General features: G+C 47.5%; 1 protein-coding gene, 1 long non-coding RNA gene and 1 pseudogene across 2 annotated transcripts; 1 reads left to right on the top strand and 2 right to left on the bottom strand.

Moving 5' to 3' along the window:
* Positions 1-452: 452 nt before the first annotated feature.
* Positions 453-1,992, bottom strand: LOC142057139 (olfactory receptor 2D2-like). Its single transcript, XM_075092607.1, has one exon. It carries the CDS (start codon positions 1,990-1,992, stop codon positions 1,051-1,053), a length of 942 nt encoding a protein of 313 aa, XP_074948708.1. The 3' UTR covers positions 453-1,050.
* A 9,993-nt stretch (positions 1,993-11,985) lies between these two features.
* On the bottom strand, positions 11,986-12,917 carry LOC142057046 (olfactory receptor 5AR1-like; annotated as a pseudogene).
* A 5,081-nt stretch (positions 12,918-17,998) lies between these two features.
* Positions 17,999-25,486, top strand: LOC142058013 (uncharacterized). The gene is made up of 3 exons (XR_012660839.1): positions 17,999-18,094; positions 18,467-18,522; positions 25,419-25,486. It is a non-coding gene; the product is annotated as an uncharacterized LOC142058013 (long non-coding RNA).
* Positions 25,487-25,512: the final 26 nt, after the last annotated feature.

Raw genomic sequence — 25,512 nt, 5'->3', positions numbered from 1 at the left:
ACGGCACCCACATTTTGGCTGTAACATCACCGAGTAACAAATAAACCCACACCACAGAAAGGGAGGATGCGCAGTCATCCATGTCTGAGAAAACTAGTGGGTGGGGAGCAAAACCACCTGTGTTGCATGAATGTGAGTACAAGGCACATCTTTTAAAAAGTTAGTTTAATTGCCAGTAAGTTCCGGAAGTCTGAAATGCTCTTCATCTTGCCTGGATTACTTAAAACCTAAGGATCTGTCTTCGAGTGACAGAAAGAAAAGCCCTCTCTGATAGCGATGTCTGATTATGCCCTGCTCAAATCAGAAAACAAAATAATCTACAATCAGCTGTCCACACGCCAAAATAAAGTTGAAGGATCCTGGCCCACGGGGACCCAGAGTTGGACTGAAATGCAGCAGGAATTAAGAGGGGCAGAAATCAGCTGCAGAGGAAGCAAAGCCGGTTATGGAAACAGGGTTGAGAAAACGCTCACAGCACAAGGGGATAATTATTAGCTGCAAACAGCTGCACCCTTTATTGGAGAGGATGGCAACTTTGCTCACCAACATAACGGGCATGGAGAAGTCTTCAGGTCTGAAGAGAAATACCAGTAGCAGCTCATGTTTGCAACGTAACTTAAACGTTTGTATGCTCTGAAGTTAATTACAAAACACTTCAGAAGCAAAATACATTTTAAGCTTTATATAAAGCACTTAATTTTTCTCACCATTCTTTATTTTTTCGTTTTTCTTCTTTTTTTTTCTTTCTTGCCACGATGCTCGTGGCATTCTCCACTTCTGTTTTAAATGAATTGCCAGGGTGAGGCAGGCTGAAGTCGCAATGTCTTTATTTAGCTTCTGGGTTTTAGGCCAAATCCCAAACATTATTTAGAAAGTTATTTGTATGCAAGGTCTTTTTGTTTAGGTGCTGTTGAATTCATCACATTTATGATTTCCTCTCAGTCTTTGTAAAAATAAGTCTAGGACAATTGCAGGTAGAGAAATAATCACATTTAAGTATTTTTTTAAGTCATAGAACAAAATGCAATACTACCGATCCCTGAAAACCCTTTAAATAAACAGGGATTTGGGTCTATTTATTGCCCTTCTCAGGGCACGCTTCATTTCTTTGTTCCTGAGGCCGTAGATGAGGGGGTTCAGCATTGGGACTACAACGGTGTAAAACACTGCAATCACCTTGTCCCCATCCTGTGGAGGCCTTGTCTTAGGGTTCATGTACATGCAGATGGCTGTCCCATAGAATACGGTTACCACCGTCAGGTGGGATCCACAGGTGGAGAAGGCCTTGGATTGTGCATGTGCAGATTGAATCTTCAAGATGACAGAAAGGATACGGGCATAGGAGGTGATGATCAGAAGAAAGGGGACGAAGACTATGAGGATGCTGAAGATGAAGATGACCAATTTCATGAGGGCAGTGTCGGTGCAGGCCAAGGCCAGCACTGCTGGCACTTCGCAGAAGTAATGGTTCAAGATGCCAGGCCCGCAGAGGGGCAGCCGCAAGGTGAGGCTGTTGATGACCATGGAGCTCAGTAGGCTGCTGGTCCAGGAAGCCACGACCACATGAATGCAAACCTTCCTGTTCATGATGGTGGTGTAGAGCAAGGGGTGACATATTGCCATATATCGGTCGTAGGCCATGACTCCGAGCAGAACACACTCTGTCATGCCAAAAGCTAGAGAGAAATACATCTGAGCGGCACATCCAGAGAAGGAGATGGTCCTCTTCTTGGTCAAGAGGTTCACCAGCATCTGGGGGATGTTGCTGGAGACGTAGGCGATATCTAAGAAGGACAAGTTGGCAAGGAAAAAGTACATGGGTGACTGCAGCTGGCAATCAGCTCTGATCACCGTTATGATCATGATGTTCCCAGCAACTGTGAACAGATAAAAACCCAGGAATACTATGAAAAGAACAGTCTGTGTCCTTGGCTGGGAGGAAAGGCCTTGAAAGATGAATTCTGTCACTATGCTTTGGTTTTCCCTGGCCATTATTATTCCAGTGGTTTAACTGTCAAGATAAGAAATAGTAACAAACTCACTCAAATCTGTTGCAAGATAAGTGTAACAAGAGCTTATATTTTTCTCTGAAGGGGAGAGAATCTGCTGTGGAAAATAATGGACCAGACACAACATCCCATCCATTTAATATTATCTATTGTGGTGACCAGAGAAATGAGAAAACGTTGAGGAAGTTTTCTCATGGTACATTTAGCTGAACCCCCGTCCATGTTGATTGTGGTCTAATTACACAGATTTAACAGAAGAATGCCTAATTTATACACATTTTAATGCCTAACAGAGTTACTATCCTCTTTAGAAAATCAAAATTCCATGTTAGATCAAAAGATTATGTGTTAAAATCCCAGATTTTTGTATCCTTTCTTAATATGGGAAGAAACATGAAACAGACTTCTGGAGTGAAACAATTCTTCAGACACTCTCAGTATGACACTGATCTACTCTTTTGGACAAATATCCATAGTCCTGTACCCTTTTCCTGCAATAAAGCCAAAATTCAGCACACAGACCACATCTAACATTAAATATGCCCAACCACCTTAACATACATCTAGGATCTTTCAGCATTCTCATCACTAGGGCTCGTACTGTTCATGTTCTGTCTTTACACAGTATTGTCCAAGGTGTTTGGAGTTTTCTTTCTCAGTTTTCTTGCTATGACAAGAAAGTTTCTGAGTAGCACATGGACACAGTTCCTGGAACCTGAGTCTTTGTGCAGTAAAAGAGAGTAGCAGATTGCCTACATTAATAATGCTGTGGAAGCCACTAATAAATGTCACTGGATATGCTGCAGGGCATCTGAGTCATCTGAAGGCGGCCGTCACATTTGATGCAGGGATGTTGGAGGGCTTGTGCTGCTCTGGAATGAAAATTGGACAAATGACAGGTCATGCCGGCATGTCTCAAGTGGTACCGGACCACTACGACCGAACAAATTATTTGGATGCCTAATTGATACTGTCAATGGACTCCAAAAGGCAATTCAGATGATCGGCAGAAGGTGATAACTTTAGCTATCTCAGCTTCTCAGCTGTTCCTGAGAACCCGAGTAGCCTTCTGGACTTAACCTTGACACCTGGTTTATTCCTCACTCATGACACAAATTTAGATGTATAACTTACATGTAAGTGTTTATATGTAGGTGCCTAAAACTGATGCCTTAACCTGAAACTGAATCCTGACCTGTGTTTGAAGACCAAGCAGACTCTCACAACCTGAATTAGCAATTATGCTCTCAAGGGAATGTATCGCAAGACGAAGCATCGTGCCAAAACAGAAACTGTCCTGGAAGGGAGGTTAAGAAATAACCCTAAAAAGCTCAATTCAAGGAGGCAGTTTGCCTCAGCCCAAGATTACCGTCTCAGGTAGGTGAGATGGCTGAGCCCAGTCGATACCCACTGCAGTCGATACCCAGTCCCCACTGCAGCCCAGGGAGCCAGACTGCTCTGCACGAAGCTCCTCGTCAGCGAAGGCAGCTGCATCCCTCCCGAACGGAAAGGAAGGATTAAGGTGCTGAATCATCTATGCCTCCTGCCACTTTAGGTACGCTGTGGTATCCTAGACATCTGTGTGGGATAAACAGCTGTGACAAAAGAGCTGCAGAAGACTTGTATCAGCCCTACCAGCTAGCTTTTCGCTGACCCCTGGGCCAAAGTGGCAATCAGCTCACGTGTAAACACCTGAATTTCGGTGAGGTGGATCTGATCCCTGGTGTTTAATGAGATTAATCCAATTCTTATTCAAGATACGAACTCTCTAGGCTAGGTGGGCTCTATCAGTTATGACCTCAACTATAAGAACCTGAATAATATGAGATTCAGCATCATTCTTAAGATGGATGTGGAACTTGAGAGACATCTTTCTCTCATTTAAGCACATATATGCACAATCATTTAAAGCCTGTGCCAACATAAACAGCTACATTCAACTCCTGATTCTGCTCAGGCATTTATAATTTACGTAACTACACTGCGAGGGCAAAGAACAACTAAATTTTGCCTTCAATAAACCCGTTGTGGTAACGGTTTTGATGAATATCGTACCACATTAAAAAACATCTTTCGGGATCTGAAAACTGTAAGCCTCTGGAGCGAGAAGGGAAATTTAATCTAGCTATAGTTGTGCTGGCTTGGGCTGGGAGAGAGTTCACTTTCTTCACAGTAGCCGGTACGGGGCCGCGTTTTGGATTTGTGCTGGAAGCCGTGTTGACAACACAGGGGTGTCTCCGTCCCTGCTGAGCAGGGCTTGCGCAGAGCCAAGGGCTGCTCTGCCCCTCACCCCACCCCACCCGCGAGGGGCTGGGGGGGCACGAGGAGCTAGGGGGGACACGGCCGGGACAGTGACCCCAGCTGACCCCAGGGATGTCCCACACCACGTGGGGTCATGCTCAGCACATAGAGCTGGGGGGAGGAGGAGGAAGGGGGGGACGTTGGGAGCGATGGCGTTTGTCTTCCCAAGTCACCGTTAGGCGTGATGGAGCCCTGCTCTCCTGGGGATGGCTGAGCCCCCGCCTGCCCGTGGGGAGGAGGGGATGGATTCCCTGGGTTGCTTTGCTTGTGCGCGGCTTCTGCTTTACCTGTTAAACTGTCTTTATCTTGGCCCATGAATTTTCTCATATTCACTCTTCCAATTCTCTCCCCCGTCCCACCCGGGGGGAGCGAGTGAGCAGCTGTGTGGGGTTTTGTTGCCGGCTGAGGTTAAACCACGGCACTAGTGCAAATAACTAGAGTGGGATTCTCCTTAGGATTTGGTTTTCTAAATACTTCGGAGTATCTGAGACCAAGTGGCTCATGAGAAGATGCACGGACTCAAGATCTGTGCTTCTAGATCAGTTACCTGCTTCTGAAAATCGTCTCCTCCTATTATTGAAACTAGCAGACAGCACAAGCTCTGAACTTTACATCTTTTGATTTCAAAGCAATTTGAAGGATGAGAGTCATTTATGTTTTAGAGGAGAGAAAAAGTAGACAACAATAAGGTAACTGCTTTGCCTAAGGTTAAAAGAGGTTTCTTAGAGAAACAAATATCTTATCATGGCATATCTATCAGCAGTGACAGACGTGTCTTGGCCCTATATAAATTCTCATATAGATTAAATACCTTGAAATCATCCTGACGTATCTCTTGTTCAAGATTTGTAAAATTAAAGAATGCTTTTTCTGTACCTGACAGTCTCCAGTCTGCAAGAAGGCTGCAACTCCTCCGATAGCAGGAATACTGACAGCGGAATACACGAAAGAAAACTGCAGACACCCCTTGCCCGACCTCCAGAAATGTTAGATGTTTGTAGGTAGGAAATAAATGCAAAGTAGCTTAGTCCGTTACAAAGATTTAACTCATTCAAAGCGATAGCGAAGTAGTGGAAGAATTGAAATCACGTTTCAAAATTTCCCTTTTGAGACACCATAACCAATTTTAAATGCCAAAGGGACGTGGTCCCAGAGGTAGCATTGCAACTACTTCTCATAAGCGCAAGACCAAGTATAATTTTAAGTATTTATGTCATAAACAATTGTGGTTTGGGTAAAAGTTTTTGAAATTGCCTGTTCAAGACTTGGTGAACTGTACGTTACACTTCAAATCTTAAGAGAGCTAATATTTTAATGGATTTGTGGGATTTTTAGAGGATTGTCTAAACAGGGAATTTTATCTAGTTACTCCTATTTTGAGCCAAATGACTTTTGTGAGAGTGAAACACACTAATACCCCAATTCTGGTCTGATTTCATCAGGAGGTGCAGAATCTGATACATGTAATAGGGCGAAATCCTCCTCAGAAACCCAGAAGTTAGTTATCTAGGTCTAAGCTACTAACTTTCTGTATAGATAACAGTGGAAAATAGCCATTTTCAGAGCACAAGGGAAACAACGCTTCCTCCATATTCAGCTCAGAGGAATCAGCATTTCTAGAGGGCGATTGATCTCTCTGGAAAGAGGAAGATAAATACCCGTAAGAAGATAAATAGGCAAAATTACTTCCCAAGGGCTGGTGGAGAGGGAAGGCAGTGGTGGAATGGATAGTCTAGATAATTTCCCCTAAACCAGGTGTTCGTCTCTCTCCCATCTGCCTGGACCCAAGATGGACACCTCGAGAAGCCAGAAGAGCTTCTGAGGGAACTACACAGGATTCAGCCAATATGTTTGGGTTGGTTTTATTTTACCTCAGCTGTTTGAACTGCAAAAATTTGGGCTCAGTGACTGGGTTTGTTGCATGATGCGTTTTTGATGAGGTATCAGTGCTGGATGAGGTGCGCCAAAGGTTCACTCAAACTTTTGGTGGCCTGAGGGGAAGCAAGACCTCACTTTGGACCTGCTTCCCTTAGGAATATAAACATCTTCAGCCAGGATAAAGAGGTGCGCTCATCTCTGAGGAGCTGTAACCCCCTCCTGGAGCTAGGTGCTCATCCATAAGTGTTCCTCAAAAACAAGACATGCTCTTTTTTCCTCTTGTGTCCAATAACCTACAACACTAGAAAGAGGGAGCTGGGTCACACAGCTGTGATTTCAGTTTGCCAGAGCTGGAAAAATTTTAACAGGGAAGGATCATAATACACTCATCCAACTTCTGATACTCTTTCTCTGAATGTCTATTTTTGGCTGCCGTCAGAAATCGATACCCCTGGGCTGACTTGTCTCCCACCGCGGAGCTGTTCTCATATTCTTACCAGTGGGGCTGCCCTGTTGGAACAGCAGAGTGGGAGTACAGACAGCGCCGTCACCGAACGGCCAGCTGGAACAGGCAGAAAAATGTTGGAAGGCTCTGTCTGGTGATCTTTTTTTATACTGCTGCTTCAGGACAACCTCCAGTCTTTCCCTGCAATTGCTCACTCCCCTACAAATACAGTCTTCTCTGACATGTTCTTTTGCACCAGGATGCTGGGAGGGGAAGCTGAATTCTGGAATGAGTTCCCCTCTAATTGTATAAAGTTATCCCTGTAAATGAATTTGGAGTCCAAATAAAGTGAAGAAAAATACCCTGTACCAATGAAATCCCCATACAAATCATCGTCTGTGCATTTGCACCTCACATTTGCTACTGAAAATCAGACTTTGCCTATTTGCATATCTGGCTAATCTCCTGTAACCAGTGAGGGATGAAAATGAACCGTTTTCATCTATCTGTTCCTAAAGATAAAGGAATCCTGAAATTCTTGATGTGCCTTCAAAAAAATTTCATATGCCTATTGCTATTGAACTTCAGTTGAAACCTCAACAAAGTCATTGACTTTTACTGCTTAATATAATCATATAGACCAGTTGTAGGTGGTTTAATATGCCTCCTGAGCCACTCCGACAACCATTGCCATATATAACCTTTCTAGGCAGGGCACAGCCTAGACAAGGTGGCCCAGCACCCTGTCCAGCCTAACCTTGAAGGTGTCCAACGTGGCCGAGCCAACCCCTTCCCTGGGGAGATTATTCCAATGGTGACTGTCCTCACTGTGAAAAATTTCCCTCTCGTGTCCAGTCGGAATCTCCCCAAAGAGCAACTTGTGTCCATCCCCCCTTGTCCTCTCCATGGGACTCCTTGTAAAAAGGGGGTCTCCGTCTTCTTCGCAGCTGCCCCTTAAGTACTGGTACGTGGGGATGAGATCCCCTCTGAGCCTCCTTTTCTCAAGGCTGAACAAACCCAGCTCTCCCAGCCTACCCTCGTATGGCAGCTTCCCAGTCCTTTGATCATCTTGGTGGCCCTTCTCTGGGCCCCTTCCAGCCTGGCCACATCCTTTTTGTACAGCGGGGACCAGAACTGCACACAGCGCTCCAGGTGTGTCCTGAAAAGTGCTGAGTAGAGCAGGATGATGACTTCATCTCTGCTGGCGATGCCCTTTTTGATGCAACCCAGCATCCTGTTGGCCTTCTTGGCCGCAGCAGCCACTGTTCGCTCATGCTGAGCTTCCTGCCCACCAGGACCCCCAGGTCCCTTTCCACAGAGCTGCTCTCCAGCCAGGGGGATCCCAGTCTGTGCTGCACCCCCAGATTATGTTTTCCCAGGTGCATGACCTTGCACTTGTCCTTGTTGAACTTCAAAAGGTTCTTGCTGGCCCACTCCTCCAGCCCATCCAGATCCTCCTGCAGAGCAGCTCTCCCTTCTGGAGTGTCTGCTTCCCCACTCGATTTGGTGTCACCTGCAAACTTCATCAGGCTACACTCGATCCCGTTATCCAGATCCCGTTATCCTGTTATTCAGACCTTGTATTCTTGCAAAGCGTACGTTAGCCAAAATGTAGAACCAGTGCACAAGAACACAGAGAAGTTGTGAATATTCACCTGTTTTCTCACTTCTCCATGTTTGCTGAGGAGAAGGCGTTTCTTAAGAAAAAAAAGGAGGGTCTTCCTTAAGCAAAATTCAAATATATTATTAATGCCTGGGTTTTTTTTTCGTTTGTTTGCAATGCAACCAGGGCAGATTTTCCTACCTGTCTTTTGTATGGTGCTGTCAGATATGAAAATGTACAATATGAAAGAGGTTGTGAATGATTGTTTTGCCTTTAAAAATACAAGCCAGTCATGAAATTTGTGTTGGCCTAGAGTTCTGGCTTTAAAATTCCCAAGATTTGGGGATCAAAAAAAGTCAGCATTCAGTGTTTCAGTGCCATTTTCTCCCCCCTTTCCTTTGTATTTTTTAAAATTCCACATACAAAAGGCAGAATTGTAGAATGGTTTGGGTTAGAAGGAGCCTTTAAAGACCATCTAGCCTACGCCCCTGCCATGGGCAGGGACATCTCTTGCTAGATCAGGTGGCCCAAAGTTATGTGCAAAGATGCATGTATCTGCCATGGCCGCCTTCCTTACACCCAGGGAGCGTTATAAATTTGGAATCAAGGGCTTTTAAAACATCAATTCTGTGACTCCTACTGCAGAAAGCAGCTGAGTAAATCTAATGATGTTTTGCTAAGATACCTTGTTTCCTCTAAGCAGGCTGTTTTCCCTTGAAAGTCTTTTTTGCTCTCTTAAAGCCTTATGTGCACACAACATGTGAGCCGAGCTGCTTAGGCGCAGTGCGATCCACAGAGCCAACATAAACACGCAGCTCAAGGAGGTTAAAGACAAACACACAACTATCCTTCACCTGGGACGGCACATGCCTACGTACACACGCACAGAGCAGTGTTCAGTACTTTGGTAGCACTTCATACAATCGTCACAGAACAGCCCAGGTTGGAAGGGACCTGGAAAGCTCGTCTGGTCCAACTTTCCATGGGAAAGGGAACCGAGATGAGATTATCGAGCACCCTGTCCAATCATACCCTGAAAACCTCCAGCGATGGGGACTCCACCACGCCCCTGGGGAGGTTGTTTCAGGGAATGATTGTTCTCACTCTAAAAAATGTTTTTCTTATTTTGAGATGAAATCTCTCCAAGTGCAACCTGTACTTGTTGCCCCTTGTCTTCTCCATATGGGTCCTTGTGAAGAGGGAGCCTCCGTCCTCTTTGTAGCTGCCCTTTAAGTACTCTGTGTCTTCATATATTTAAAACTCTATTTCTACTTGGGATCCTGTGGATCCTTGAAAACTTACTGTCATGTAAAGTGGGTATTTCATGTAAAGTGGGTATTTCAGCTGATTCAGAAAGTGAGGTTTGTGTTTAGTTCTTCCAATTTGGAAAGCAAAAGGAGGGGTTGAATGGCATAGGACAGCCCTTATCGGTGGATTCTTAAGCAGTTCCTCAGCTTCTCCAAAAGAATCACTCCTCTTAAAGAAATTAACCCTCTCACTGTACTATTCTGCTAATTCATAGCCAAACCTCAGCCTTCCTGCTACTACTTCCCAACTCCGCCTAGAAGCTGCCAGGGCCTTGAGGGCACTAACAGGACTTAATGGCCCTGACCATTAAGGGCCTGGACCTGGACCACTCCACACACATGCCCCCGCCCATGGCCCAGGAGCCCCCTTTAAGCTCAGTCCAGGGCCATCAGTCCTTCCTTGACTGCACAGTAGGTGTGTCTGGCTGCAGCTGTGTTTCTGCCTCCTGGATGGACCCCAGATCAACATCGCAGCTCTGCCTCCAAACCTTTTCCTGGTCCTTTGCTCCTGATGACGTGCTGGGGATGAACCCTGAACCTATTGCACCGCTTGCTGTGGCGGTTGATGGACCCTGTTGCCAGCCCCTGGCTCTGCCTGCTGTGTTCAGCCCCTGCAGGGCCGTCCTCCAGGAGTGAGGCGCTGCCTGCCCTGGGCTCCTCCTTAGCTCCGTGCTCCCAGTGCCTTGGGGACCAGCTGGCCCTTGCAGCTCCCTGACAGTAGCCATGCAGATACGTTGCAGGAACACACCTCTACTTCAAAAATTCCATGGACTCTGAGAGAAATCACTACTCAGTTCACCGAGTCCAGGTATGAAATATCCCTAAATGTCTTCAATCTTAATCCCCTTTCCTCCTTCTTCACAAAACTGCTCAGTTTTAGGGCTAGATGCTGATCTCCTGCTCCATCTCTCCTTAAAGTTATTTTCTTTCTGTCCCCAACCTATCGCCTACAGCAGAACTAGGAGCTCTCACTCTACCAGGTGTGTGCATTTTCTGCTGTCTCTGCATGGCCATGTGGATAGAAGATCATCATTCAGTTTGATGTCCCACCTGACTATGGTGCAATAATTACATTGCTTATACCTGGCATGTAGTGGCATCTTTTCCCTAAAAGAATTTCTGAGCCCTAAAACCCAGTTGTTGGCAGAAGTAGTCATAAATACATAGCTTGTTATCGTAAATATGATTTAATAAGAGGATGGGACCAGCTGCGGCGGTTGAGCGCAGGGCTTGGCCGGACAAACAGACTGCCCAGCAGCCTGCCTAGAGCCCACCAGCCCCTTTTAGTACCTCCCTTCTCTCCTTGTCCCCTTCTTGTTCTTCCCTCGTCAGCCACAATACCTCAGTTTCTCCACCATTGCCTCCTCCCAAATAAATGACCCAGCCTGATCACTGCCAGTTCGTTCCAGTTTTGTTACATTCACACCTGATTTTGCTGAACAGCATGTCACAAGCGTGTTGGAATCACTCTGCTTCTGCACGGCTGAGATTCATCTCTCCAATTTTGTGTATCCAACAGGTAAACAGGCAATTCATATTTCCTGGTCTCTGACCACTTCATTATCAAAATAGTGAAATATGTACCTCCTAAGAGAATTTTTCCTAAGTGTTGGCATGTAGAAAGAGCTTCCCCACAAGTATTTCTGAGACAAAAGCTCTCCTTTTCTCCGTTGCTCCAAAGGGCAGTGATGTGGTGTGGTGTGGTCTGGCATTGGTTCCGCTAATGAATAAATGTCTGAGAGTGGTGATCCGTCATCTTAAATGACATTTTCTATTTAAATCCACAGCTGGGACTTGCAATTTTTTTTTTTTTTGTCTTTTAAAAATAGATGGGTTTTCTGTATCAGCAAAGGGTCCTATAAAGATGTCACATAGAATTGCATCAAGCTGTGTCTGATTGCTGAACCTTATCTGGGGAACGCACGTATGTAGCATTCATTTATTTGATCTTAAAACAGCACTGCTCGTTAGTAACGTTAGACCTGGCTTCTGCAAACTCAGACCACGCTGCCAATTGGAAAGGTTCCTGGTTTCAAACATTCAGATTAATTCTTAGCAAACATCCTTGAGGACCTGGATCTCCTCTTTGCCCCATCATTCCCTCTTGGAGATCTGCCAGAACAACTAAATTATCTGAGCGATGCTTCTCAAGCTGAAAAATACAGCTCCTTATGGGGTGACGCAAAACTCCAAGCCTTTAAAGTAGGGGGTGGCATGTGGGAAAGGAGTGCAATTGAGGCTTTGAGAATAATTAGTGGGTTTAAGGGTCAAATCAGGCGGTATAGCTACACCCTGACAGAGGAGAAAGAAAGCAGGGGCTCACTAGACCTTGAAGCAATGACATGCACGAGCACTTGGGTCCTTGTGATGGCTGTCATCTCTTCACTTTTAGTTTAAATGGTCAGGAGCCAAATGGAGGCTGAAATTCCAAGTTTATTCTGTTTAGTTTGACACCTCTTTAACTGTTTGATTTCTAAAGGAATCAAGAACTTTTTCTAGGAGCCTCCTGAGAATGTCCTTCACCTCCATGTTCCTCAGGCTGTAGATCAGGGGTTCAGCACGGGAGTCACCAGGGTGTAGACAACGGACACCGCTTTGTCCTGGTGTAGCTAGAGCTGGGGTTGGAGGTACATGAAGGTCATAGTCCTGTAAAAAACAGACTGATGTCAGACATGAGGCACAGGTGGAGAAAGCTTTGTGCCTGCCCCTGAGGAGTGGATCCTCAGGACAGCGGTAAGGATATAACCGTAAGAGACAACAATGGCTACTAAAGTGCTGAATGCAATAAAAGTAGCAATGGTAAAAAGCACGTGTTCCGTGACAGTCGAACTGGAACAGGAAAGTTTCAGGAGTGGAGGAATGTCACAGAAGAAGTGACTGAGGACGTTAGGGCCACAGAAATGCAAGACTGAACACTGAGCTGACTAGCGCTACTTCATTCACAGGAGCTACTACGTAGCATCCTACAGCCAGTTGGACACAAACCTTCTGAGACATGGTGGCAGAGGGTGACAGGTGGCCACGTACCGGTCATAGGTCATCGCTGCCAGCAGGTAACCCTCAGTGATTACGCAGACCCCGCAAAAGCGCACCTAGGCTGCACGCCCTGGCAGAGAGTCGGCTTTCTGTTCCTCAGAGAGGAACAGAAAGCAATTTGGGAACAACTGCTGAGGAATTACCTAGGTCTACCAGGGAGAGGTGGCAGAGAAAGAAGTAGGTGGGGGGGCATAGTTGAGAGCTGAGCCTAATTCAATCATGCTGAGATTCCCCACCAACGAGGCGACACAGATCAGAAGGAACAGCACAAAGAGAATGGCCTATAGCTCCAAAATACTCGTGATTGCCAAGAGGATGAACTCATCAGCAGTTGTCATGTTTCTTCTGACCATTCTCTGAACGAACCTGAATCTTAAAGAGAGAGGAAAATCAAAGAACAGAAGTTACAACTATGGGCAGAAGAATAAGTTATAATGATGCTGGGAACATTGGGCAGGAATGTAGTAGAGGAAAATTGGATGATACTTTAATGGAAACCAGACTGCCTGTTAGCATGCAAGAACTAGATGCTTAACTCAGTTCTCTTGACAAGCTTGCTGTTATCCATTTAACGCTTCTGTAATGACAGTCTCAAAGAAGGATTACTTTTGTTCCATTGCTGAGCTTGTTCCAGGAAAGAGGAGCAACTTGTTATTCATTCCAATATTTTTTTTAATATTTCCTGCTTAGTTCTGTTAAATTTTCTAAACTGCTTATCTGCGTGCCTAGGAGGAATAACAGGATGATTGTGGTTATCTGCTCTGTTGTTATTAAATAATGGAGTAATAAATTGCTCCCAGCTACTAAGGATGACATTTAAGTTGGCCAGTGCAGTTCTGAGAAGTCTTTGTAGGAAGGTACCAGTCCCTGGAGGCATCCCCCGCGCTGGCTCCTCCGCACCCCAGAGCACCTGGGCACCCCAGCCCAGGAGCTGCCGGCTGCCCCCGGCCCCGGGCGGGGTTTGTGGGGCACCAGAGCACCCACAAGCCCCGCTCCCCTCCGAGGGGCTCCCTGCCCGCGCCCCCCCCGGACTACACTTCCCAGCATGCCGTGCGCTGCCCTTTGGCGCCGTGTGACGCCATCACTCCGCGACGGCCTGAGGCAGCGCTGGGTATGCCGGAAAATACCGGCCTCTGCCAAGTGACTCCGGGGGGAAGACTACAGGCAAGCCGGCCCTGCTAGTCGGCAGCACCCCACCGAACCGCGGAGGGCTGCCTCCAGGCCCCGCTGAGGGCGGTAGTGGGAGGTCGGGGGCGCCGCTTGGCGCTCCCGTCACGCCCCAGGGACTACATATCCCAGCATGCTGCGGGGCGGATGCGCATGCGCCCAAGGAGCGCCCTGATTGGCTCAGATAGGCACCCCCCCCTCCGTCGGCAGCGCCCCCCTGCGGCGCGGCTGGGCATCGTCCCCGGGGCTCCGCGCGGCCCCGTGAGCTCCGTCCTGGGCGCCAGGCCCGGCCTGAGCCACCCCGGGGAGCCGCTGGAGAGCCGGGCGGGCACGGACCGGGTCAAGTTTAACAAGGGCGAGAGCCGGATTTTGCCCCTGGGGCAGGGCAGCCCTGGCTGCACAGACAGACCGGGGAACGAGGGGCTGGGGAGCAGCTCTGCAGGGACCTGGGGGCTCTGCTCGATGGCAGGCTGAACACGAGCCCCCAGCGTGCCCTGGCAGCCCAGGGGGCCAGCCGTGCCCTGGGGGGCACCGAGCCCTGCATCGCAGCCGGGCGAGGGGGGGGATTGTCCCGCTCTGCCCCGCGCTGGGGCGGCCTCACCCCGAGTGCTGTGGGCAGCGTTGGGCGCCGCAGGACACTGAGGGTATAAAGGTACGGGAGAGTGTCCAGAGGAGGCCACGGAGCTGGGGAAGGGTTTAGAGGGGAAACTGTATGAGGAGCGGCTGGAGTCCCTGGGGTTGTTTAGCTGGAGCAGAGGAGGCCGAGGGCAGCCTCATGGCGCTCTGCAGCTCCCTCCCGAGGGGAGGAGGAGGGGCAGGGCTGGTCTCTGCTCTCTGGTGACCAACGCCAGGCCCCGAGGGAACAGCAGGGAGATGTGCCAGGGGACGGTTAAGCTGGGCATTAGGAGAAGGTCCTTCCCCCCGAGGGTGGCGGAGCCCTGGCACAGGCTCCCCAGGGAGGCATCACGGCACCAGCCTGGCGATGTTCCAGAAGCACTTGGCCGAGGCCCTCAGAGCCACGGTGTGAATTTGGGGTGTCCTGTGCAGGGACAGGAGCTGGACTTGATGGTCCTTGTGGTCCCTCCCAGCTTAGGACATTGATTCTTCTATGATTCTACCCCGCTGGTGCCTGGAGGGAGGCCAGGCAGGGCCGGGCCTGGCGGCTGGGCTGGTCCCAGGGCTGGGTGCTGCAGGGGTAGGACACAGCCTGGTGCTGGGGTGGTCCCTGCTTGCCTCAGCCCAGCTGTCCCAGCCCCTCTCACTCCAAGTCCTGTTGGGTGAGGGGGTGCCTGCAGGGTGGGTGCTGGTCCCCGCTGCTCATGGGGGTGAGCGGGGTGAGCAGCAGGGCTGGAAGGAGGGGAAGGGCAGTTCAGTGCTATACGCAGCCTGTCTCTCGTGTTTAGGATTGTTTCCTTCCTCCCCTGAGGTGCACTGACGGAGACACCAGGGGCCTGAAACTTACGTGGCTGCCTGGTTCTGACAGCCGAGCGTTTGCTTAGTGGCTTGCTTTGGCCCCGCTGGCTGGCAGGGTGCGCTGGCTTGCTGTAATGGCAAGATTCGGACGCCGCCGGGTTGGAGGAGCTCTGGGTCCAGGCTGGTGTAGGCTTGAGAGCAGGGAGATGTCCTGGTGTTAACAGGCAGCCTTAGGCAGTCAGATGAGGTGGAAGTGTCACTCAGATTGGTTCTGCTAAGGGAAAGAGGACTCAGATGAGTTATGACACAGCTGTACAGCTTGAGGAAGCAGAGCTAATGTATATGAAGACCAACAAAGTGGAAAGCACTTATAGGAAAATCAGCTTTCTTGCTTTACGATGACAGGATTAGGCAGGTGTGTTAGCGCTGCAAATGGAAATGATACTGGAAGGCACCGCTGGCAGTTGGCAGCTTTCTGCTGTCCTTCCTCCCTCCCCCAGATTCTATTAAACCTCTGTGTTTTGGGGGGAAGGGGTTGAAATGGGAGGAGGAGGGGTGCTGGGAGTCCTGACCAACCTCTCGGTGTGCTAGCTGGTGCCGTAAGCAAGATGGGAATGTTAACAGAGTTTCTGAAATCTTCCTAGGAGTTGCAAAGGACAGCATTCTTCACAAGACAACTGGCCTCTGAAATTCAAGCTAAGTGCTGCATCCGTTCCCATATCCCCTGACTTGCGGTATAACGTGGGGACAATCCGCTAGTTTTCAAAGGTGGAAAACGACGCTTTTTACACTTTGCTCTTGGCAAATAAATAGTGCCTTTCTTAGTTTGGTTATTGCAGACGTCACACAAAACACATTGCCTGAAAATGAAATGCTATCTTGTTCTCAAGAAGGAGAATGAATAAATGTCATGTGCTGGTCAGGAAGAGATTGTGCCTGCTTCCCAGTTCCTAGCCCTTAGGCTTTGGTTGCTTTTGTAGGTGCTGTTGCTCAATCCTGATACTCCCACCTAAGAGGGAAGCAGAAACTGACTGAACAGAGAGAGGTCTGTCTGATTAGGGTTGGGAGTGATACAGGGGAAGGGGTAGAACAGCCTCCTACCAATTATTTCTGGCACTTCTGAAGGACCTAGTACAAGAAGAGAAGGTCTCCAGTTGGTCTAAAGTAATGATGGTGTCACTTGGCTCTTCCTGTTCCTCAGTCTCTCCATGCGCTGGTGTTTCTTGTGCTGGATGTGGCTGTAAAAGGAGATAGATTCTCAGTCCCCTTCTTACTTTTCAGTCCCCTCAATTTCCAGCTCTTTTCCTAGTTTTTCAGCTTTGTTGTCGTAGACCTCTGTGTGGTTGTGTTAAGGTGATGGGCCGGCTTAGGCTGAAGTAGTTTAGGCAGTACTCCTTTCTCCTGTACTGAGCCACTTCTGGATCGAGCTGCTTTTCTGGCCTCTAGAGTAGAGCAAGGCAGCATTGAACCCTTCCCACCTGTTGGAGTTTGTGATGATACAGGGCCTTGCAGGCAGCACTAAGCTAACGATGCAAAGGAGAAGGGTTTTCAGTAGAAAAGACTGGAACTGGATGTTGTTTACTAGGCTGACAACCACCCTGCGGTGCACCCTGTTCGTCTTGAAATGTTCACATTTACAGGGAGGGGGGTAGACCCTAGTGACTCCAAAGTATATAAGTCATGAAGAAAGTGGAGAGTAAACACAGGCTTTTCTTAACAAGTGAGCTTCTGGGCAAATAACAAAGGTAGAGAAATAGTGGAGATCTTTTGCAGGGACTTGTGCTGCCCTAATGCTAACTCTGGCTCAACAGCAGGATCAGCAAATGTCACTTGTCTGCTGTTTAGACCAGCCATAACCGCTGGCAAAGTATATATGGGCAGTTCTGGCTCATTGTGTATCTTAAATCCCAAATTGTTTTTTAACGGCACAGTGAGACAGCCTTTGCCTTATCTGCAGATCTGAACTGACTGATCAAAGAGGTGTGTGATGAGAGTGGGAGTTAAATAAGCACGAGGTTTGATGGCAAATCCGTTTGACCCTTGCTTCCGAAAGTGAGGCACTCGGGATGAGTGAGCAAGGGCTGGAGCGCATGCTGGGCAAGGGCCTGGACTTGGCACAGCATCTTCTTCCAGGGAAGCTCTGCTATAGTGAGGCTAAAAGGGCAGGGAAAGAAGCAGGAATTGCCTAAGCCAGGCAGCCTTCACAGCTAGTTAAGCCTTGCTGTTAAGGCTGGGGATGCAGTTGCTTCTGAATTCCAGTAAAAGGCTGGTAGTTTTTTGCATGGTCATGCTGAGCCACTTCATACAGCTGAACTTCACTGACAAAGTTTCCTGGATTAAGTAACAACGCTGCAATTCTGGTCTATATTTCTTCCCAGTCAGAAATGACGTTTTACACGGTATCCTAAGTAACATCCGCATGGTTTAGCATCTGAGCCACTCCCTCCACCATCCTGTTGTTTTAGCTGATGTCAGCCTGTTGCTCAATCCGCACCTCCTGCCTGGAGAAATGCTTTGTAAGAGACCTCATTACAGTGCTTCCCTTTTGGGCCTGATTTAACATCTTCACTGCTTAGCATCCTGGCGTCTTGGCCAAATCCTAGGTGTTCAGCCTTTGCCATTTCAGCAGGAGTCCCTGTCTGAGGAATGGCTGGCTGTGAGCTGTCTCCTCGGTGTGTCTCATCTCCACCTGCCCTGCAACGCTGAAGGTCCTACCGCAGCGTGCTCAGCGCCTCGCTGCCATCGGAGCGTATCGCAGGCCAGCACCGACTGACCCCTATGAGCCAGGCTGTGTTTGCCTCCCGTTTTGTTGTTGCTTTTTTTCATTTCTTGGCTTGTACACACACAAAACAGAAACTTTAATTTCATTTGTGGAGGTGTGCTGGTGGGATCGTGACAGCCGGCAGAAATTCAGATGGCTTGGCCAAACAGGAAGGTACGTTGGTCAAATTAGGCACAGGATTTATATCCCATGCAGTTTTTGGCAGCGCATGTCTTGGCCACGGCAGGTGTGACAAAGCACCCTCTGCTTTCAGGAAGGGTGTATACCAGCTCTCAGGGATCTGGCTGTGGTATCTGAAACAATTCACTTATGTCTCCCTACCTTCTCCTTCCTGTTGCTGCGGAGCTTGGCCAGCACCCCTCATCCCCCTCAGCATGAAAGCATAACCTGAATGCTTGAGGGGATCTAGCAACCTGCTGTCCTGCTCTCACCCGATTCTGGAGCTTGTCACACCCATCCATCGGCCAAGCCAACCCTGAAAACTGGCCAAAATGGGTTCATTTTTCCTCTTCTCTTTTCTGCTAGGTTCGTGAGCTGAACTGGCCCGTAGAGGCCCTGATGAACGCTGAGGCTAACGTGGGGTAAGCAGGGCGGCTGGAGACAGGGAAAAGAGGCAAATAAGGTATGTGTGTGTGTGTGAGGAATGCAGTCTCCCCTTTTCGACAGCCTCAAGCTGTGTTTCAGCTGCATGGTGTAGCTTTACTCCGAGCCTACTGCTGTCCTGTGGGTTGTGTCCCTTTCAGAGTGGCTTTTAGAAGGAACCAAGAGCATCAAACGAAAGGCAAGGAGTCCAGCCTGGGCTAAATAAGTCTGGAGTGGAAATCTTTTTTCCTCTTGTCTGACTGGAAAGTTCCTGATTTGACTGGTTTCAGTCTTTGTCATCACTGTCTCTTTAGACAGGTTTTGGGCAGTGTGGCCATGCATGACTGAGCAGGACGACTCATAAGGCAGAGCAACTGAGGGGAGGGACTGATTCCTTGGACCAGGCAGAGCATTCTTCTGGCTGTCTTAAACCTGACCTGAAGCTGGCTGCTACCCTAGAAGCGTCTGAGAGCCTCGCAGACTGCCATCATTTGCTACCACATGAGACCGATAACCACAGCTTTTAGTGGGAATATCTTTCCACCATGCTGACCAAAACCACAGGGCAACGTTAGCTGATGGCCATGATTTAAGAGGCTAGTGGCCTGCCTGGGTTTAATGATTCTTCCTGGTCTGTTCAGCAGAGCATCTGCCAACACAGCTAGTGCTACAGTCTGAAGTAGCCAGGTGTGATTGCTAAGGACTTTATGTACTCCTTTCTACAGCAGCGCGTACTCCTGTAGCTGCCCTTCGTGTTATCTAGCCGACTGCACGGAGCTGGTGGCCTGTTCTCTAACTGTTCTAGTGGTTGCTGAAATGTTGCTATCTGTGGGCATGGTCCAACATCTGTTGAGTTGAAGATGACGACTTATATGTCGTCCTCATATCCAATCCTGTGCATTAATATCCAGGTCAGGTCTTGCCCCAGTAGAGCCTGCTGACTATTTTCCCCATTTTATTTCTCTCTCTGTCCAGTTTTGTTGCCTTTTTTTCCACAAATGCTGTCGTGGATTAAGTTTGAAAAGGGTGAACCAGGTTCCAAGGTCTGGCTCTCCTTTTGCCCCGTTTGTTCAGCATGTGGGGCAGGAGCAGTTATGGCACAGGCAAAGGAGCAGCGGGTCACTTCCCACCAGCTGCTTGGGGAAGGAGCTGTGTCCGGCTCATCCGGTGGTGACTTTGTGGGGGCAAATACTCCGGTCTTCAACACTGGCTGGCTGCTCCACAGGTAGCACATGTAGGAGCAGATCCAACTTGAGCCCCTTGAACTGTTTTTAAATAGTTTTACCTTGACGGCGAGGGGCTGGACACGGCTTAGGAGGAAATAACACCCAGCAGGAAAGGTGTGCAGGTGGGTGTGCGTGTGGGGCCTGTGGAGCTGTGGCTGCATCTCAGCTGCGTAAACCGCATGGGTGTTTTCAGAGTCCCTTTACAGCATAGCAGGAAGCAGCTTTTCCCACAGACTCTCAGAAAACTCCTTCCGCTTTCTACTTGCTCCCACCAACCTATCCCTTGCCTCAACAGAGAAAATCCCTCCAGTTCTAAGCCACTAAGATGATCTAATTTCTTTATTTCCTCTAAATAAGTCATGAAATGAGTTCCTGGAGGGACCTGCTCAACAAAATTAGTTCGAAGGTGTCATCCCCATCAACACGTCCTGCCCGAGAGAGATCATGACATGGGCCACTGCTGGTTTTTGTGGTGGTGCTTTATCGGGCCCGTGCATATTCTTTAAGCTGGTGTTTAACCGCCAGTTCCCTGTAAAAGCTTGTTTCTTCTCATCATGCTTGAAAGCATTTGTCCACCCGCCCCTTTTTTGGGTGGCTAAATATAAAAGCAAACACCACCTACTCTGGGAGGCTTAATGCTGTATAGGGTCTGTTCAAACTTGATGCTACACGGACTGTCAAAATGGCATGTCAGGGATGAGCAATAATTACAAATATGAGCATGCACTGACAGATGGATAGCCTGGTTCTGGGCACAGTCGTGGGATAGGGAAGCTTTTAAGGGCTGCTCTACTGCTGCCTTACTTCCCCCACCAGCCTCTGTCTCCCGCTGACCAAGTACAGTGCCACCACTTATTTTGGCTTGAGAACCCTACAAGGCGCCATGGCACTGTGCTGGGAGCATGTGGGCTCCCTGTGCCGCATGTGGGGCCAGGCGCAGGGCTGTTTGTGTGCCAACTCCAGCGCGTGTGCCTAAGACGTACTGTTGTGCATCCTCACAAAATTAATCGATGGCCTCAGCTGACAGCCTGAGGGATAGAGGAGGGGAGAGACATCTGTTTAAAGTTTGTCTCTTTGACAGATCACCAAATGAAACCTCATCTTTAAAAAACAATGTTTCGCCTGTGTATCCTGCTCGGAACAAAAGCTGCCCGATCATTCATGAAGGCTTGAATGCTTAGCAGTGTTTTGCAGGGGAATTCACAGTAGGAAGGAGGTGATTTTTGGTGTGGTGAGAAACTTCCCCACAGTTGTTGACTTTAGCTGGGTGGTTCTATTTGCAAGCGTGTTTTTTTCCCAGCCTTTCAGCGTTTGAGGAAAAAGCTAAGAACAACAGAAAGAGGGAACAACGATACCCACTCCCTTGTCTTTAAGACTTTGTAAATCTGAGAGAGGAAAACAGTGGATCACACTACAGGAGGATGATGACAGTATAGCAAATGCTGCGGATTGTGGCCTGTGGTGGAATGCCAACATTAAACTAATCGTGGCTTTGGCAGCTTGGCGAATGTGTCTTGTGAAAGCTACGGTATGTCCGCCCAGTGCACAGGCTGCCGTTGGGATGAGACCTAGAAATTATCAGCCACAGGTAGTGGAGTCACCCTTGAAGTTAGGTTAAGTGGGGCTGATACATGCTAGTAAATTCACCACATTCTGCTGCTGGCCATGCCGGGTAGGCAGAATTATTGTATTATTAACATTGTTCTTCCTCACTCTCTTGCCTCAAAGCACATTTTTAGAGGCATGTCAAAGAAGAAAAAGTAGATGAAAAGGGTATTCTGAAGAAATCAGAGAACTGTATTCTCTTGGGGCATTTCATTTTGACTGACTGTGCGCAAAAATGTTCCAGAGGAAAAAAAAAAAACGGTAACACAACTTAGAAAATGTTTGTCTAAAACAGGTTTTATATTACTTGTCTACAAAATTCTGTAGTTACAGGCTGTTACAGATAATTTTGTCTTTGGGACTTTTCTCCTACAGAACAGCTTAGCGTTCAGTCATCTCCTAAGCAAATTTCCCAGAGTAACTTCAAATATGCTATGTCTTTCTGTCTTAGGACTGTGTTTCCAGGAACTAGCTGTTCCGTGTAACCCAGTCATTTGCATTCTGTGTCTTAAGTATTCAGTGAAAACCCATTGCCTAAAACCCGGGTTTCCCACACGTAGAAATTTGGGCACCTGAAAGAAATGACTGAAAAAGCACAGTGTTTTGCCCAAGGAGCTAGAGGAGGAGTTTGCAGTTAATGGCGATTCCATTTTTGGGATCTCTTACAGAACAAGTGGAGCCCAGATGTTTTTAGTAAATGGCTTTCAAAACTCATGGTTGAGACCGGTGTCAGATTTCCAGACACATGATCAACCTTGGAGCCAAGTTTAGGATTGCTTTTGTGTTTACATAAAGCCTGTGAGCTGAATTACACTGAAGCTTGTGGGTGGAAGTTCTCCACAACAAATATTTAACTGGATGCACAGTTTATCTTAGTTACAGGACTTTGTGCTTTGAAAAAAGGTTACTCTATTTTTGTTGATGTAATACTTGAGGCATATTCAGCTCTCTCTCTCTTACTGGATTTGGAACAGTTGTTGCTTTTTAACTCAGATCTTCTAGCCATTGAAGTAGCATGGCAAAAAGCGAGCATTTTAAATCTAGAGAGGAACCATTTTTACACGTGATAAATGAATTTGTATTGTTGGAATTGTGTATTCCTGAACGTTCTGGCTTGTTCAGCCACAGTGAGCCCTGTGCTCACGTTAAGGGAGCCCTCTCGTCAAAGGGCCACCTGGATGCCTAAGCCACATGCTAAGTTTTTGCTCAGGGACTATATCAGCAAAGACTTGGCTTCTTTTTTGACAAGGTCAGAATTTCCTTTGTGCAAATATTGTCCAGTATCTGTTTAAAAGTTGTGTTTTAAACAGTTAAACAGTCAAATCAGCCCACAGTAAGATCACTGCCATCATTTGGGAAGATCATGCTCAAGAAGGGCACAGGTAGAGTCAGTATGATTACAGTGGGTGTAAGAGTTACAGAAACTTTCCCTTTTTTCAGTAGCATACCATGTGTCATACCCTCTTAAAACCCTCCTCTGGGTTCCCAAACTAACGACTACGTACCCTCGGCCCAGGCTGGGACTGCCTCAGGCAGGCAGACAGACAGACAGACGCAGGCATGCGTGCGCACAGACGCACACAGGCGATGGGTGCCGCCGTGCTGCGATACTCTGCGCTGAGGTGTGTGCAGACAGAGGCTTGGTGGATTTTTTGTACATCTAGGTCCGCCAGTTCCCTGACTGAATCATCTCCTGTATATATGCGGAAACGTCCATCAAAAAAGCTTAGGTTATTTTTTGCACACTTAAATTGTCCTCTCTAGCTGTCACGTGAGGAAGCTGAGCGTTACTGTCCCTAAACTGGCTGGTGTTCGGGCCTGTGGTCTGTGTGTAATAGCTAAGCTGTAAACAAGAGAGATTGCTCCATTGTTTCTGATGGGATCTTGTCCAAGGGAAAACAGAGATTGTCTTCAACAATTTGAAGCTTTTGCAGGCAGACAATACATTGACTTTTGCCTGTGGGCAGCATGAAGCATGCCTCTCCTTCAGGCCAACGAAGCAGCTGAGAGCCGACGTGAATTCAAAGTAATGCTGCGCATGCGCTCTGCTGAGAGGATGGATCAGTCCCTGGGCAGCTGTGATGTCTGTGTGTAAAAGCGTACTGAAAGAAGTAATTTGGATTACCAGGCTCTTTTTCCTGCATACACCGGCATCTTTGATCCACTGGATTTGAATGAGAAAGGCCAGGGCCTCCCCTCTAATCTGAACAGTTTAATGAATAATAGTCAGGCGTGCAATTAACTATTAGCTACTGAAAATAATATGATGGAAAGGAGTGTGTGAAACATCATCAGATGCAAAAAATGAGCTTATTGTTACTGAATGTGAATGTCATTTGATAGGAAGTCCAGCCTGAGGATGGTCATGTGTTAGCAGGCTTCTTCCCAGGAATGCTTGTGAATGCATTCTTCAGGAAGAAAGGCACAAGATAAGAGTATGAAATTAAAATCAGTATGAAGTCAAAATTAAACGATAATGTGACAGTAGTTTGAGAGGCAATTGCACAATCAGCAGAAGAGGTCTGGGTATAGCTAAACCTAAACTCCCGTAAGACCAGAGTGCTAAACACTTAGTCACCATGATATCGTGACACAAGGCTGTACGACCCAGTGTATCCTATTCTGGCCACGTAAATCTGCCGTCATCAAAGATAATGAGTATGTTTGTGCAACTTGCAATTGATCCAGAAAGCAAAACGTAGGATTTCCCTTGTCTTAATGACATTTAATCGTGGGTGACACAGACTGTCCAACTCCAGAGGAAATATTCCTATTCTTAACGGACTCTGTGCTCAGTTGCTTGCAAACTGTGCTGCTGCACGAAGCAATGCAACGAGGATTTGTGCAGGTTTGGTCAGGATGAGACTGGAAAAAACAAAACAGTTATAGCTTGCAATCTGTAAGCCGCTGGGCAACTTTCTTCTCATGGTTCCGAGTGCGCCTTTGTCAGTCACAGGCAAAAAGGTGAGGTGGAAAGAGCATGAACAGCAAACATAACGTGAAAGAAGCGGTTTAGTGTTTTGTAGGCTCAAGGTTAGTCTTTGTGGAATACTGAAACACGCTCGGCAACAAACTGCCAGTGTAGAGTGTCAAGTTATGCGTGAGTCTGGACTTCAGGAGGACAGCTCCCAACTTTTGGCAAGCCTCTTCAGCCAAATGCTGGTGAAAACACTGCAGTGTGAGAACAGCAATGCAAGTCCACCCAGCAGTTACAACTTTTTTTTTCTCCTTACATAAGCATTTGTGTGGGAGGGGAACACGGGATTTCAAATGTACCTGGCAGGCTGCTGAAGTGGGTATGACCCACGTTAACTTACAGATCTTAATTACTTCTGATGGTTAACCGACAGAAGCAACAGAAAACAGTAAAACAAAGGAAGCCATAGGCTGCCCATTTCCTTCAGGTGTTCAGAGCGCCTCTAAACGTGCCGTTGTGCTGACACGAGCCTTGCGCTGCCCTTTACACGCAGACAGACACACACCTATGTGTCACGCATGGGAAATCACACATTACCAGGAAGGCTGAAAGACTGAATAAAACTTTGTAGAAAGAACTGGTTAGAGGAAAATTGATTTAATCTGAGTTTGCGGGCTCAATAACTTCTAATATTTCTGATGCATTTCAACATTAACATTGTCTTAGTAAAAGCCGAGATTTTGGGAGCCCGGTGCTACGGGATGATCTCAGTTTAAGTAGGACGTTTCTAGCCCTCAAGGTTGAAATTGTAATCTGCTTAAAATCTCAGAAACTAGAAAGTAAAAGAATCCAATGTTTATTGAAAATAAATGACCACACAAACTGAATGCCTATGGTAGTACTAAAAGCAGCTGAAATAACGATCTCGTTATCAGAAGGCTGTTTTTTCTGTTTGACCTTTGATTTCTGAATTACCTCTTTGTTATGCAGCATTATGTTTGAACTGACTGTAGGCTCCTATCCTAAATCTCACCATCAAGCAAATCGAACATCTGAGGGCAAGAAATGTTAGTTTCTCACCAGCTTTCTGGTGTGCGGTGCTTTTAGTCATCACTGGTGCTAACGTCCGGCGTGCTTTCTTCCCCAGGTCATCAGCAAACAGCAAGAGCTGCAGGTGCCTGTTAATAACTTGGAAAAACGTTGAAGAGTGATGGTAGCTGCACGTGTTCGTTCTTGCTTGG

Source organism: Phalacrocorax aristotelis, chromosome 5 (assembly GCF_949628215.1).
Source record: "Phalacrocorax aristotelis chromosome 5, bGulAri2.1, whole genome shotgun sequence".
Lineage (NCBI taxonomy): Eukaryota > Metazoa > Chordata > Aves > Suliformes > Phalacrocoracidae > Phalacrocorax > Phalacrocorax aristotelis.
Note: the sequence above shows the minus strand (reverse complement) of the source record. Positions and strands in the feature narration are given on the sequence as shown.